The sequence below is a fragment of the Thermobia domestica genome, chromosome 15 (genome assembly GCF_964235325.1).
Source record: "Thermobia domestica chromosome 15, izTheDome1.hap1.1, whole genome shotgun sequence".
In the NCBI taxonomy this organism is placed as follows: domain Eukaryota; kingdom Metazoa; phylum Arthropoda; class Insecta; order Zygentoma; family Lepismatidae; genus Thermobia; species Thermobia domestica.
Genome location: NC_137468.1, coordinates 172,251,873 through 172,269,254, shown reverse-complemented (window position 1 = coordinate 172,269,254; position 17,382 = coordinate 172,251,873). Strand labels below are relative to the sequence as shown.

Here is a 17,382-nt window from a genome sequence, read left to right as displayed (position 1 = left end):
GGTTAAATGGCCTTAGATGCCGAAAGCCCAGAAATCTAAAATCCTATCCAATTCCAGAGTCACTCATCAGTAATCGTAATGCTACCAAGAGCAGCCGATGTTTTTGTTAGATGTTTCTATATTTTTGTCTATCTCCTACGAGTGTCAATAAATTAAATGGCATTCAGCATCTTATGAAAATATCCTCTGCACGGTGACATGAAGGAGAAACTAAGTAAGAGACTCACTTCTTTGTTACGATTTTCTTTCCTTTGACAAATTTCGTAGACACAGAAGTACTAGTAGTGGTGGTATTAGTTGTGATTGTAACTTCACCTGTGCCACCCGCTCCTGAAAGGAAAATAAAGTATCATTAGGTTAATAAGGACACAAGGTATAATTCTCAAGCACAAATCGATGGTTCTTTGCAGCTACCTCGTATCTCAAAAACAAAACACAACTTTACAGAAAAAAAGAAAATTTTGAAAAAAGTTGGAGATAAATAGCAAGTCAGCTACTTCTCTGATGGAGAAGTCAATGACGATAACAAATTAACTATTCCATAAAAAATATCGCTTGCTTTTAACTAATTTCATCCTTTTTAAACTTTTTTCTCCTGTAAAGTTTTTATTTTTATTTTTAAGTACGAGGTAGCTGCATAGTACCGTCGAAATATTTCTAAATGTGAAAATATCAGGATTCACAACGATGGAGTAACAGGAAAATATGAGCAGTCGTTTGGCAACGGTATAAGATAAGACGCATCTTCAACAAAAATATAGAGAATTCCCCCCTCCTCTTTCAAGGTGTATTGATGAGTTACTATCTTCTGGATTCACTGAACCTTCTGGCTTCCTTTTTTTGAACTCATTTTCACTGGCTAGTCTGAGTATCTTGAAGCTAACACCAAATTATGCTCACACGTAATAATGTAACATTAACTTGCCACAAAATAGAGTACCTCCTCATGTTATTAATATTGTGAATACGTGAGCGTGGGTTTCCTCAGGATTCTCCCACTTTCTTCATTCCACCCTTTCATTCATTTCTCGTCGTCAACGTCTCCTTTAGCCTAACCGGCATAACTGTGGGACGTAAAACTCCAAGATTTCATTTCATTTCATAATATTGTGAATAAAAGAGGTTTATTATTAAAGCCTGTGACAAACATCTTGGCATTTCAGCGAAACGAATAAAACGCAAGCTCTGACGCGACGTTGCCGAGTGCTAAGGGGTGTGGCTATGCTTAAGCAGACAAACTACAGCGCGATCAGGTGGCAGAGGATAGACGTGGATGTGTACAAAATAAAGGTGGCAATACCGCTGGCCTCTTATTTGCTAGCAGCATTTAAAGGGAACTTGGAGCGCCACCTTCAAATGCCGAGATGTTTGTCACGCCGTTTAGCTAAAAGGTTCATAATCTCGGAAATTTACAGCAAAAGAGTTACAGAGATCAAATGACAAAACAAATACATGGATTATTTTTATAGTCAAGTAGATAGATGAGTTTTCATTTGATAGATGAGTACCTAGGTATTATGATCTAGAATGAAGTTAATTCTACAATGTCTTCTATGAAACATTTGTAAAAGGTTGAGTCTAAATTTATATGACAATAAAATGCATTTGTCTAACAACGTTCATACATAGCACTACAATAAAATGTTATTTCTTATTGGGGTCTGAGACAACCGGAGTATGGAAACTTGGAGTAATGGAACAAAATAGCAGAAATCTCGGAACTTGTTGTTTGGACAAGGTTAAAATTACGTAAGATAAAAAAAAAAAACCATGTCACGAAAGATGAAGATTTGATATGTATTTATTGTACTACAAAGCACTTTAGTTATCTATTTGGGGTCTGTCACACCCCACATATGCGTTCTAGTGTTAAAGTAGTGATAAGCAAATGCAAGACCAAGACCTAGACCTGAGTGGTCTTGGTCTTAGTCTTAGTCTTGCACACCCAGTCTTGGTCTTGTTTTTGGTCTTCCTTGCAAGTGTCTTACAAGTCTTGCTTTTAAGAAATCTTATATTTTTCATACGTAAATTTTACCTTCGATATAACGAATAATAAATTCTACAATGCGCCAATAGTAACGGAAATACAATATATGTTTCTACAACATATAATATACCTTCGTGTAGATATGATGATAATGTACAACAAAGGCGATGGCCTTTATTTTTTTCTTCAATGGGTGCCCACGCTTCACTACTTATAAAATAAACCACAACGTTTCGTAATCTTTATATATATATTTGGTCTAGGAATTAATTCGTGCGGTTGGTACGCACACATTGAAGCTGTAGTACAAACACAAAATACATACATACCTTAAGAAAAATATTTTCCATCGCTAGCCACCACTTTCGCCCATCTGTCAGGCAATGTACGGATTCCGTGGCGAAAGAAGTTCTCATCCTTGGAAGCGATCCAGTCAGAGACCCATGTTTCGCTATCTTCTGAAGAAGTAAACCGCTGTCCAATCAAATCGTTGTTCATGCAATCGAACAAGTAGTAGTCCGAAGGAGCAACGTCTGGTGAATACGGCGGGTGGGGTAAAACTTCCCATCCGACATATTCTAAATAGGTTTTGACCGGTTTTGCGACATGTGGGCGAGCGTTATCATGTTGAACAATAAGTTTATCATGTCTGTTCTCCGAATCTGGTCGTGTTCTGGCCAGAGCTTGCTTCAAACGCATTAATTGTCGTCGATAACAGTCTCCATTCATAGTTTCACCCGGTTTCAGCAGCTCATAGTACACCACACCTTTCATATCCCACCATATGCACAGCATAACCTTTGTAGAGTGAATATCTCGTTTTGGTTGTGATGGACCTGGTTCACCTGGTTTCACCCAGGCCTTTTTTCGTTTAGGGTTCTCGTAATGGATCCACTTCTCATCACCCGTAATAATTCGATGCAGAAACCCCTTTCTGCTCTGTCATTGAAGCAGCAATTCGCAAATGGTTTTTCGTCTTTCAACGTCTCTGTCTTTCAATTCATGTGGAACCAATGTGACATCTTTTGAATCATTCCCATGGCTTTCAAGCGTTTGGAGACTGTTGTTTGATCAACGCCTAATGCTGCTGCAAGTTGTTCCTGCGTTTGACACGAATCCTGCTCGAGCAATGCTGTAAATTCTTCGTCTTGAAATTTTTTTGGCTGTCCAGCTCGCTCTTGGTCTGCCAAGCCGAAATCACCACTTCTAAACCGTGCAAACCACTTCTGACACGTTCGCTCAGCTAGAGCATGGTCTCCATACACTTCCACCAAAATACGATGACTTTCAGTCGCACTTTTCTGCATGTTAAAGTAATGCAGCAGGACACCCCGCAAAAACACTTTATCAGGCACAAATTGCTCCATGTTCACTTAACTACAAACTGGTGTTGTTGACGCTTTAATCCACTGCCCTATACTACGAACGATACGCGATGACAGGGGTTTGCAACACATGTGTGGATACACGGAACTGTGGGACGCTCCGTTCGTTGCGCCATCTCTTGTCCACCCGCACGAATTAATTCCTAGACCAAATATATATATATAGTAACAGATCCAATACTCCAATGGTTCTCAAACTGAGGAGGCTACCCCTGAGACACATGAAAGAAAATCAAGATGTCACAGATTACTGAAATACCATAAATTGTAAAATTAGTTTTACACTCTAAAGGCGTTAACTGTTTTCTTTTCAACCACGATTAGCTAAACTTTCTATTGAACAAACTTCCAATTAAAAAAATATATTTTTTTTTACTGATTCCAATATGTACTCCATAGGGCAGATACATGGACATTACATAAAAGCGGTGGAAAAAATCGGTAGCTTTCGAAACGTGGGCCATGGAGAAAAAAGGAGAGAATTAGCTGTGTTGAACGGGAAACGAATGAGAAGGTGCTAGAAATAGTAGCAGTAAGGGAGAAAAGAAGAATTTTATAAGTAATTAAGAGGAGGAAGAGGAACTGGTTGGGACATTGGCTGAGGAGGAACTGTATTATGAGGGACATGCTAGAGGGTATTGTGGAAGGAAAGAGAGGGTTGAAACATAAAATTGCTACGTTAAGACGAAAAGACTAGCTGAGGAGGACCATTGTACATCGAAGCTTCTCAGGTGCAGCAAGTGCCTGTCAATAATGACAGAATAGCTATGATGACGATGATGATATGTTTAGCAATATTGGCCAAGAAAAGAGAGAAAATTAAAATAATAATGATTATAATCAATCTTCTTAATATTTTAGAATAATTTGAATGAAAACTGAAAACGACTCAACTGTCTATGACTTTTGTGTAAATTCAATTTATATAATACTTTTAACGTATATTAGAAGTACCAAATAACGGCATCAATCTCCAAGTTATTTGAAATAACTGTACAAAATTACTCTCACTTTTGAATGTTATTGTTATATAATGTATACCGCTCAATCTTCGATGTGCCGTATACCTAAGGAGGTTAAAAGTTATACTGATAAAGAATTATTCAAGGTATATGCATTCGGACATGAAATCAAACTTGCGGTAACATGCACTAAATTTTTGTCAATGTCATGAAAATGTTTATATTATGAACAAGCATTAAAAAAATTTCCAACGGATGCTTGAGTCTCGGAGCCAAAGCCATACCCATGTAGTCGACACATATGGTGTACGGAATTACCGATGTTCAATACTACATTTCTCTTTAGTTTTGGAGGAAGAACACCACTAATATGTTTTCAAATGAAATGAAATATCTAGTTTAACGTCCCACGATAATGCACCGAGGCTAAGGGAGACGGTGATGATGAGAAATGAATGAAATTGTGTAATTTTTGTGTACAACAGGCAGTGGCGTATTTACGATTTTGTTTCGGGAGGGGCTCTGCTAACTTTCGGGGGGGGGGGGGCTTTGCCTGGAAATGTGAAAATTCTGCAAGATATTTAATTTACTTTACTATACTAAGTAAGATTTCGGGGGGGCTTAAGCCTGGAAGCCACCCCCCCTAAATACGCCACTGACAACAGGCTTTGATTAGAATGACATCTGTATGGCTTGAAAACGACTAATAACTACACAAAACGAGAACAACCGATTCAGAAAACGACATACTGTAGCTATATGCTACAGGGGCAGATCGACTCACACCACCGATTGCATAAACTACTGGGAACACATTCACTCCAGCGGCATTTTTTAGTGAAGCCAAGAAATTCAAGTTAAAGATGTAATGATTTCTTCCGCTTCCTTCTTACATTTTATTAAAAGAAATCAAGTATTAGCGGTACTTGTGCAAGACTCTTGCGCTCCAAACCATAGAAACATGTAGATATATCTTCTTTTTTTTTTTTTTTTTTTTTTTGACGAATATACATCCGGTACCGTAAATATATAAAAGATGTTCAATAACCCCATGGATATTACAACAACAACACAAAACAAGAGAAAGACGTTCTCAAAGTTAACGAAGAAGGTTCTAAAAGTAAGAATTCTTCAGAAAAAAACTTATAAAGATGTTCTCATATGTTTCATCCAGGCGCACGTAAGCGTAGATAGAATTTGAATTCATGGCTCATTTAATACCAATGTGGCCACTACCAATACTAAATTCGTCTCCAACTCCAAATATGTTCCTAATCCATCACTTTTCCTTTGAGAAAGTAACTCTTTTATACCTCACGAACGAACAGTAGTATTCGTCTCTTCTTCATCCAAGGAAAAATATATCGGAAGCAAGTGCTGATATATCTCCCATTATCGTTATCATAGATGTAAAAAATTCATTGGACATCATCCAAATGATCTTCCAAAAATTCTCTTCTGGTCAAAAGTGCAATGCAAATAGCATCCTCATGGCGAAAACCAAATGCACCGGATACAATGCAAGGAAAAACAATCGTTGTAAATTTGACTTTCAAACATTTAATGCAACAATTTTCCAAAATCTTGTTACCCTCTCGGTCCACATATATAAATAACACATAGTTCACAGAAAGGTCGTATCCTGAATTTCAATGAAGAAAGCTTGAACAATCTGTACTAAATTCATCACCTGCAGCATTTTGAATACTAACGTCTGTGCCTCCTAAAGGAATAAGTGGTTCTTGGTAGGGTTTATTTTGCCTGTAGTTTCTCTTGAGTAGTTCTTGGTAGAGTTTACTATACCGTGTAGTAGTTCTTGGTAGAATTTATTATAGCGTGTAGTAGTTCTTGGTAGAGTTTATTGTAGTGTGTGTTTTTATAGTAACAATGTATCCTGGAAAGACATTACGCTTCTCGTTGATTGCTGTATTGACACCAAACTTCAATTTTTCTCTCGCATCATTTTACCGTATTTTCGCCCAAATAGGAAATTGTTCTGCAACAAAAATTTGCCGAATACTAAGACAGGAAATTTCCACGTCTTCAACCATCAAAACTGAAAAATAACGTCGCTTTTCTTTATTGACTTCTTTCTTTTAGCAGTACATTGTTGGTAGGAATTTCTTCTGCAACTAAGTTTTTGATGTTATCTTCTTTTTCTTCGCCTCCCTAGTTTTCCTTCCATTCGTAGTACCTTTTAAGACATTGCACAGCGTTGAAAGCGATTTTGTATCATAGTCGGGCAGCCTTGAACTTCAAATAAGAATTTAGGTTATCAATGTGCTGTATTATTCCTGCAAAGATAGGATGTATCTTCAGCTGAAAGCTCTTGTACCTTTGTCTAAAATCCGAACTTTGTATCCTACTTAAAAGCTGGGTTAGTACAGCGTTCAACGTAAAATTTAGTTTCCGTTTCGTGTCTAGCAAACCATTCATCATTAGCTTTCTCGCAAACTTCCTCAAGTTGTCCCAATCGTTCAGAATTTTCTTCAAATTGAAATGGGATGTCAGAAATAGCTTCGTGAAGCATTCTAGCTTGAAAACCATGAAGCAATTCAAACGGACAGTATTCAAAGGAAAGAATGACGGTCAAATTGTATGCTAGAACAACTGATGGCAGGCGTTTGACCCATATACCTTGATTTTTATCGTATCGTTATTTTTTTGTTTGTTTGTTTGTTTTTTTTGTTTCCTATATAAAATTTAACCTTCTGAAAATAAAAAAAAGCTTGACACTCAATTTTCGGATTTCTTCCTCTACTGCCTCCCAGCTGTTCAAAATTATGAATGTAAAAAAGATCTTTTATTTGCTCTTCTGGTTGTATAAAACAGAGTTACATTGTTCGGAATTTAATATGTCGCACATCCAAAATAAATATATATGCTTCTGATTTCTTTTTCAGCAGTATCTGTTAAGTTTTCGATCCATGGCAATAGACGTTGACAACCGGAAGTGGCCAATTTTAGCCACATCTAGTTTGGATGCAGCTTCAACAGAAGATACAACCTATTCTTGGGATGCTGAATCGATTGCAAAAAGCCGCTTTAACCGTTTTTGCTCTTGGAATTCAGTATTGAAACCGGAAATAATAGTAAATTTAAATCACTTCCGGTCTTGGAAATGTGTTGGGATAGTAATGATATGTTGTCTTGAGACGCTGAATCTTTTGCAAAATAAAAACTCTTTTCGCTGGCTATTACCGTTTTCGTTATATAGCAATAAAATTGAAACCAGTACTGAAACCGGAAGTAAGAGTAAATTAGAACCACTCGTGGTTTTGATAGTCTTGTGGATGGACATGTCTTGAAGCGCTTAATCATTTGCAGAAAATCACTTCTTCCTATCTTCTGCAGTTTTCGTACTATGACAATAAACGTTAAAATGGGAAATAGCTCATTTGAATCACTTCTGGTTTAAATAGAGGGTTAATAGAGGAAATGAAACATATTCTTTGGATTACGAATCGACTGTAAAAAAACCGCTTCTCAATATCTCTTACGAGGGAACCTATCCAAGTGTAACCCTGACTTCGAGTCGAGACTATGCCCGTTGGATACCATGTCCCAAAAGAACATAACACGAAAAGGGACACATCCTCGATCTCAACCGTTGCGGAGATATAAGCGTGAAAAGTTAGAAATTGAGCTCCATACTATACTTTACAAAGTGAGATTCTGGGTCAGATTTTTCGGAAACGGTCGAGTAAGGAAACTCAGCGAATACATATCAAATTAGTGTGGGAAGCCCAGCACCTTTTGAATGAAAAATTTGCGTCCTCGGGGCATTCGCAGGGTCCATGGTGGGGTCCAACTCAAAATTTGCAAATGGAACCGGGGGTGAAGTATCATATTGTATGAAAGCTATTGTTAAATAAAAGAAGATAGAACAAATCTCAACTCTCTACGATAACCCTGTGCATGTGTAAATCCTGTAGTTTTTGGACTTCACGTGCAACCCTATGTAACATACTGCCGCAAACGTATAACTGAAATATGTTTTGTAATACTTTCCGTGTAACCGAATTAACGTATTTTCCGTACAAACGAATAAAATGTATATAGACGGCAAGGATTTCACATACAGATGGACGTATACAACATATACCTGACGTACGTAACATACGTATACGTACGCTTTTGGCGTGGGAGACCTGGGTTCGATTCATGGCGAGAGCTCATGTGGTTCGGATTGTAGGTTAATCAGTAGGTCCCGTCTCATATAGCCTCGATGCTGAAAGGGGTGTTAAAATCAACTCAACATACGTATACATATGTAATATACAGAAGATTGTTAAATGTCAAACATCCTGCAGTGGCATGATGTAACATATAAGTGGGAAAATGCAGTACGATTGTAGCATATGGATAACGTATGCTCCGTACAGATTTCTGTAGTAAACGTATGGATTCCGTATAAAGTATTTGTACAACATACCATTATCCGGATAAAGAATTTTTCTCAATGCACTTGTTGTCATCACCCTTTTCCTTAGCATCGGAGAATAATCGTGGTACATTAAACTAAATAAAAAGTTTGTAAACTGCAATATTATTAACTTAATTTGGTAGAATCGAACGTTTGCGTTTTATTTAAACAAATTTTAGATCCATATTGTAAACATCAGTTATCTTGCTGAAATACTGGAACTTCAACAAATCAGTCGTGGGAGATTTGTTTCCTTAACTACTGTATAAGCTTGTTAGATCTCGCACACTTCATATAAAGAATAGGCCTATAAGGCAAACTTATTTCATCTTATTTACATACCATTAAAAACAAATACATTGCCAAAAACATCTTGAAATACATCATTTGGATCTCGGAATCCGCCAAAGGAGAATTCGAAGTCCCCATCATGGCGGGTATCACAATTTGTAGGCTTTCCGCCGGTCTTGAAACTTTTGTCATACTCTTTGCGTTTCTCTTCTGAAAGGAATACAGAAATATAATACAATACACAAATACAATAATCACAATAATTTATCCAATACGATAATTCAACAAGGTGTGTACATTGTATAGGAAAGTAAAAAATCACATCACATAAAATATGTAAATCATTTAAAAAAAAAACTTGTAAAGCAGTTATGCCAAGTCGTGGGAAAAACCCATATTGTGTGATTTTTTTGGACAATTTCTTTAAATCAGATCATGGGAATTTTCGTAAAAATTGGCAGGATTTATGGGATTTTTCTTTATATATTTATTCCCACTGGCCTATTTGGGATTTTGTTTCGGGGGGCTATGCCAACACGGGGATGCAGGGGACAATTGCCCAACTGAATGTGAGAATTAAATATATATTTTAATTTATGCACAAGTTAAAGTATTAATGGCAAGAATTGCAGACAGGTGAATATTAAGTGATATGATACAAAATTTAGCAGTGAACCTAACCTTTTATTCTATTCATAGAAGGAAAACAAAGCATTCTCTTGGACTACGTAATTTCCCCTACTACTTACTCCCCTTCTTGATTTCCTTTAATTCAAACATTTACTTTTTTTTTTAAATAACTAAACGATGTAACGTCAACAATTTGACGAAAGGTCGTATCTCAAAATCTCACTTTTCCAGACGTAAAGAAAGGAATATAATTCCAGAGAGGAGGGAAAATTTAAATATGCAATAATTGATCAATAATTCCACAGTGCTTTAATGTCTACGTAATTATTATTTCTTTCTTTATGTCAGAGAAAGTGTGATTTTCAGATATGACCCTTGGTGAAATTGTTGACGAAATATTCCTTTGCTAAAATAATTGAAGTCCCGTTATGTTGATATCTGTGCAAGTTGGTGTGGAAGACCAGTTTCGCTTATCAGCTCCTCTCAGTTTTGGTGTTACTGACGTCGGTCGATTGAATCACAGCTAACAATGGTCGAAAGTAAATGAAATGAAATCTTTGAGTTTTACGTCCCATGGTTATGCCGGTTAGGCTAAAGAAGACGGTGATGATGAGTAATGAATGAAATGGTGGAATGAAGAAAGTGGAAGGAAACGGGATAGCCCCGAGAAAACCCACGCATGCGGTGTTTGTCCACCACAAAGTTCACTTGGCGGGGGCTGGGATCGAACCCAGGACCCCAAGCACCGGAGGTGAACGCTCTACCATTGAGCCACCGCGACCCGTTGGTCGAAAGTACGATATGAGGAACAAAAGAAAGTAACATCTAAGAAAAAGAAACAGAAGAGTAGAATGGACGAAAGAAAGCGAATGAAATTTGACAAATAGAATACAGTATTATTTGTGATCAAAGAGCATAAGAAAGTGGAAATTCAATGAAATACTTAGAATTGGTGAGTAGGATTACTGTTGTACGTGGAATGCGAAAAATTAACAAATTTATTTCGAAGGCAGGCTTGAGCCCGATAGCCTCTCCTAAATACGCCTCCATTGACGCCAACAAAATTGTCTATGGTGAAAAATAGTCTATGGTGAATTTTTCTGTACTAGTATTTCATAGTTTTCTTCTCTTATTTCGACATCGACAACCTTTCGATGTCAAAACCTAGTTTCTTAACCAAATTTGGTAGAGAAGTGTGGAATTTCAAGAAACGAGCGTAAGCAAAATTTAAAGTGGTTCCGTCCCTAAAGACGGCAGCGGTGCCCAAAAATCTGATTGATCAGAATAAGCCATTGCAATGTGTTCCAAGTTTGATATTTTCATTTTATTTGTAAAACGGGTAAAGAGAGCAAAAACAAGACATTAACCGATACCTGGAGGAAGCAGACATCTATTTGAGAATATGCTTATCATGGCTGTCATCTTGAAATCGGTCATTTTGTATCTTGTAAATGTACTTTGATATGAATTCGTTGGCTCAAAGATTTCTTAACAGTTGTATCTTTTTGGAAAGAATTGAAGACAGGAAAACCTAATGTACGCTAGTGAAAACATCGTAAGTAGCTACTTATGAAAGGTATAATCAGTTTGAAATTCGTTATCGACTCCAGACAAAGTGAAAGGGTGATGAGACGATCACAAACCTTAAGGAACTGATGGAAGATGGATGACATATTTGCCATTTGATTATTTGAGTTAGAAGACAAACCTTCATAATCAGCCTCCTATTCAGTACGCACTAGTATACATTCCGTTTTCCTAACTTGATTTAAAAAAATAAATCCACGGGATTTTTCGCAAGAGAGTGCGAAGTTTGTCCTCTGGTTTTGTATTTTTAATATAGCCATAATAAGTGAAAGAATATGCAAGGGAGTCGCACTCAGGTTGCTTTATTTGATACCCTCTCGGTATTCACGATAGTATCACATGACATAATCAGTAAGTTCAAAATAAAAGGGGATGTGCACCCAGAACATTGATATTCATTTTTACGCAAAGTCAAAGAAAACAATGTTTTTACGCCCAGGTGGTGTGTAAAGAAATTTGTGGGAGTGTTAGGGATGTTGGGATTGTTCAGAATACCTGGACATAATATATATTTTTACAACAACAGAAGTAGTAAACGTGAAAAATAGAGAAACTACACAAGCACACAAAATTGATTAGAGTAAATCATGCTAAACTGTACATATTTACGAAAATAAAGAACCTAAACAAAGCTTACCATCTGACAAGACTTGGTAAGCTTGTGAGATCTCTTTGAATCTTTTATCTGCTTCTTCCGATTTATCTGGGTTTTTGTCTGGATGCCATTTTAACGCTAGTTTTCTGTACCTGCAAAGAAATACTTAATACTTTAGAAAAGCAAAATTATTGATGAACATTTTCATTTTAAAAAAAATAAAGATAATTTTGTAAGGATCCCCATATGCCAGTGTGTGTTGCTTTTACAGATATACTTCATAAGTGTTAATGCGTGTTATTGTTTATCAACACATTTACAAGCATACGATAGTAGAAGGTTGACTTCATTTCAAGTTTAGCGTCCTTTTCAGCAGCGAGGCTATATGAGACAGGACGTACTGATTAACGTGGAATCCGAACCACGCGAGCTCCCGATGAGAATAGAACCCGGATCTCCCACACCAATGGCGCGTACGCTAACCGCTTACCCACGAAAGAGCTTACGATGATAGAACAATACAGGAAGACACGAAACATGGACGAACCTCCCAGAGGACGCCCATAAAAGAAGACCACCAGAGGTCCAGAGTATCAGTTCACGACTGATCGCTAACCTTACAATACCTACTCCTGATGTCGCTGTGGAAAAAACAGTTCCTAATCCTACCTTATCTCTGGAGGCCGCCGTGGGAAAGGGAGACATCCTTTATTACAACCTTTCTCTCGAGGCTGCAGTGGGCAAAGAAGGTTCCTTACAAACCGTCTTCCGAGGTAAATTTCTGCATGGGTTTGGACCGAGACCCCGGGCTTAATTTCGACCCGGACCACAGGTCGGACTCGGGCCTACAAAGCATATATCACTTCAGGTGCGGGCAGGGCTCGGGTCGTATATTTTTAAATTTACAACCATATGTCTCGGGTCTTTTCGGGCCTAACTTTGTGAATATACTATACAACGATATTTATTGCACCGTTCTTTCTGGAGAACTTTTAAAGCACAACTGCAAAATTAAACCTCTAATTAAAAATACAATACAAATAAAAATACAATTTTGCTTTAATTATTAAGTTTCTGTAATTCGAGCTAATTTCGGGCTCATTTGATTATCACACAAGCTCAGGCTTAAATCCTAAAACATATTTCTGACTTGGGTCGGGTCTCACATGATAAATTCACGGGCGAGCCAGGCCCGGGCTAAAAATTTCGGCCCGTTCAGACCTCAATCCTCAATCGGACGGTGGAGACTCCTTTAACAAACACACCCCGGAGGCTGCAATAAGCAAAGGGGTTTCCGTAAGTACCTAACTTAAAACCATTATCCGAAGCCACTTTTACGTGCTAAGGATACATTTGGAAACACTTTTATCTTGTATTTACGAACGACTTTCTAATCTGTTTATAGAAGGTTATTTTTATAATAAAATTGGTGAAAGGCTTAAAATTGGACTATTTATTGACTCTACCGAAAAACATTTCAATCCAAATTTGTTTATACTATCCGCCTGCCGAATTGCTGTTAAATTTTGAGACAGCAAAGAAATAACATTCCGTTGCTTGACCTTTCAATGTATATATGTCTTAGAATGGAGTATGTTACAATTATGTTCATGAGCCTAAGATTTTTAAAAATTATTTTCGACGTATTCGTTCTTCGATATATGACAACACTTTCTAAGCCGTGTTAATTCGGCGTGATCGATAAAGCTTGATAGTCCATGTTCAAAATACCTTCTTCTATCGATCTGCGTGAATTTTCCTATTTAATTCCCTTTTACTCAAGAATATTCTATAATTATATTGTTAATGGTCATTACATTTAGTAGATAATTTTAAGAAAAATGATTTAGACTAATAAAATGACTAATTAGAGAGTAGTAGTACTGCCAGTTTTTGTACACGAAAATAGAACATTGTTGTTTGCTTTATAACCCTGTTTATTATCTTATTTATAAGCCAGGTGTACCTGGCCTGGTTCCGGGAAGGATGATTATTTATTGCCCCACCATTAGAAGGGTTGGACTGGTTCGTAGAAGCTTGGTTTGAGCTTTTTGTTCTCTTTTGGTGTTTGAAACATGATCCCACAAGCTTCTTTTATCATAATTTAATCGATGAACAATTTTTATAATAATTACGATATAATAAAATTAAAAAGTGTCTCTGGCCATCAGAAATCTCCTATAAGCAATGAAACATACCCACTGCGCTCTTCCCAATGGTTTCCAATGAACTTTTAATTTATTCGTATTATTTATATTAAAAATTAGTTGTTAAAATGTGGCCTTGCCTTTCACGGGATCCAAGGATCCCCTGAAACATTGCCCCAGCCTCCCGTATCATGCAGAAGCTTTTTGCCTGTAGAGAATGCTTGCCAATGATTTTTAATGAATCACTTCCCACAGGAAACTCGGAATATGTGTTGGATTGTATCTTTTACCTCCTCGTAATGATTACCCGCTGGTAGTGATTACTCGAACACTTTGTGTCTTCTCCCATCTCCTTTTCCTATGGAAAGTCAAATAGAAAATATGTAAGAACGTATTATTTAAGGGGCTGTTTTCATTTATGAAAACTCAGAGAAATTATATTCCGAAAATATTAAAAATTGTTTTAATGGCTCGTTTCATGGAAAAATTGAATATTAAATGTGTGTCTTCATGATAATATTCTCAGGGGATGATGGTAGGAAAGGAAGAAATGAATATTTATTTATTTTTCATTTTTTCAACTTTTCGCTGCAATACTGTAGGACACACGTATTTCAGAAACTTCGATGTGGACCTTTTTTCCTGTACAGCGTCTCTCTTACGAATGCTAGGCTTTTCCCAAAGACCGAAAGAGTGGGTGTTGCTTCACGGGCAGGTTCTTAGACCCGCCCCCTCACCTGATACCAACTTTTTCTGCACCATCCATGTAGATAGCCACATACACACTTTTCCTCCTTGCATCCCTGAGTGGCCACCTTTCTATCCTTGAACGGACTGAGTGGCTGCATTGTCTCTACCCACTGCTCTTTTTCCATCTGACCTGTTTGGCGATAACTGGAATGGGAAAGGGAAGAGATGAAAATGTGCGATTCCCTTTATTGGGAATGGCACCCTTTGTCTGCGCAGTATTTAATACCTCACGCTAACCCGAAGTTTCTGCGTCTCCCTTTGTTCCCTGCCAATTACAAGTTATTTGAACAATAAATGATAGGTACTTTCTAACTCTCTTGTTGTAGTGAGCATTGGGACCTGTTTTATTGTTTTTTTTTTCTTTCGGCAGTAATATAAGATTCTTTATTATGGCAATTCATTTTATGTTTTTCCTTATTGAGATATACGATGAATGAAGCCAATAAATATAAATTAGTATGAAACCGACAACGGGTTCCATCTTTCTTATTTCAACAATTTATTAAAGTGTTTCTCTCATTGGAATGTATGGTTGAATGAAACCCTCAAAATTTATTCGCATTAAAAGCCGCTTTGATACGTATCGGAACAGCGGGAAAAGATTCCGTTTCTTATTTTCAATGAAAATTACAACCCCGGCCGCTCGTTACTTCCGTCTCTTTTTACAAATACAAATACAAGAAACGATAAGTACCATACCGTCGTGTTGACGCTAATTTAAGTGCATTGTAAAAGCAGACATTAAAATTTTATTTATCAAACTTTGAAAAAACCAATAGGTATTGAACTATGAATACAATGAACTGTCTGAGCAATTGAAATCGCATTTATCAAGTTTTGATGGTTATATATTCATGCTAATAAAAATACTTTTACACAAAGATCTTTGTACACAATGAAATTGATGGTGCTTTTCCCGGTTTCTCTTTAGAGTAATGTGAAAAATGGTTCCGTACCTCCTTCGTCCTTCTTCTGTATTTAATAAATATATATAAAACCAAGACATTTCTTAGTTTTCAATATTATTTTTGATCTGCATGTCTTGTCTCGTCTCGAGTTGAAGTAGCTCTTTTGTTTTATAAGTTTAATGCATAATTGAGGAGACGACCTATGACCGGGGGTTAAACCATAGTCATATGTAGTAGTAAAGATGAAGTTTCTGTAGTTCATCGCCCTGGCACTGCGAAAGGTGGATCTACAGTTTTTGTTGGACAATTTGAACTTATTACTAGTTAGCTAATTCGTTTTAAAAATTGTTAAAATATAATAATAAGAAACTAGTGGGGAAGGAAAAGCACGCACACCATAAGTGAAAGTAAGCCCAGTGAGCGAAAGAGAGAGAGAGATAGTATTGAACTTGAGATTACTTGCGTAAGAAAGTTATTGTTAACGTTAATTATTTTAGTACCAAAGCTATATTTACAAGAAAGTTTGTTTGTGGGGAAGAGTTTACCGACAATCCGAAACACATGAGCTCCCGCCGGGATCGAACTGGTGTCCCACGCCAAAAGGGAGAATCACATGAACTCCCGCTTGGAGTTGAGCCCGGGTGTCCCACACTACACATGCGTACACTAACCGATTAGTCATGAAGGAAGTCTATGAAGTGTTAAAATTATTTCCCTCCTTTTCACAGTTCGTTTTCAATTTTATTTATTAAATTGCTTCATACATAGAAGCTCGTTGTTAAAATTGCGAACTCGAAAATAATCCGAAGTAGTAAAATTACTTCCCTCATACTAATTTCTCGATGAACACTATGTGTTCGTACTAAAATTTGGAGGGGTCCAGGCAAACTTATACCTTTAGCTTTTTTATTCCTGGTTTCCGAAAATTGTTCCCCTATGCTTCTTGATAGTGGAAGCATCGAGAACCGTCTTTGATAGCACGTTTCCACAAGCGAGCGCTTCTTCCTTCACCAAGGAGAGGCGTTCAGGCCCGTCTTTGCTAGCAGGTTTCTACAAGCGAGCGCTTCTTGCTTCACCAGGGAGAGGCGCTCAGGTCCGTCTTTGCTAGCAGGTTCCCCCAAGCGAGTGCTTCTTCCCCACTGAGGAGAGGCGTTTATGCCCGCCTGTAGGTAGCAAATTTCCCCTGCGCTTTTTTCTCTTACCAAGGAGCATTCACTCCGGTTTTTTTGTTTTTTTTGCTAGCATTCGTCAATATCTTATAACTGCACTTTACGTTAAAAAATAAAGACAAAAACATGGAGGAACGCATATACCTGCATACAATTTCGACTCTTGGTTTTTGCAATTGCCGCACCAGTGAGGAACATATAGTCTTCTATGATTTCTGACTCGGACATTCCCGCACCTCAGGTGGATATATAACCGCTAGATGATTCCCGACGCAGATTTTTGCCTTTATGCATTGTTATACTTTCAGTACGGGAGATATGCCCGCACCAGTGAGTTTCCCCTGTTTATAAAAATGCTCATTTAGCTACAATAAATTCGTGTAATTGGTTTTAAATGCTCATTTAGTCATGATAAATCATACAATGTAGTGTTGGGCTTTTACATAGTACATTGGTATAGTGATGGTTCTAAAACATTATGGGGGCATGAGCACTTTCTGAATTTGGCATATACTGTATGTATGTGTATATTTTTGCTTACCTGA

The 17,382-nt window shown here is 37.3% G+C and overlaps 1 protein-coding gene across 2 annotated transcripts in view; it reads right to left on the bottom strand.

Moving 5' to 3' along the window:
* LOC145671957 (dnaJ homolog subfamily B member 3-like) overlaps positions 1-17,382 on the bottom strand; it is a 53,880-nt gene that overhangs the window by 10,277 nt on the left and 26,221 nt on the right. For both annotated transcript variants that reach the window (XM_081741150.1, XM_081741151.1), the window contains exons 3-5: positions 11,906-12,015; positions 9,103-9,261; positions 228-330 (exon numbers count right to left, since the gene is read on the bottom strand). In XM_081741150.1, the coding sequence (XP_081597276.1) occupies positions 228-330; positions 9,103-9,261; positions 11,906-12,015 (372 nt within the window). The remainder of the gene's footprint in view (positions 1-227; positions 331-9,102; positions 9,262-11,905; positions 12,016-17,382) is intronic.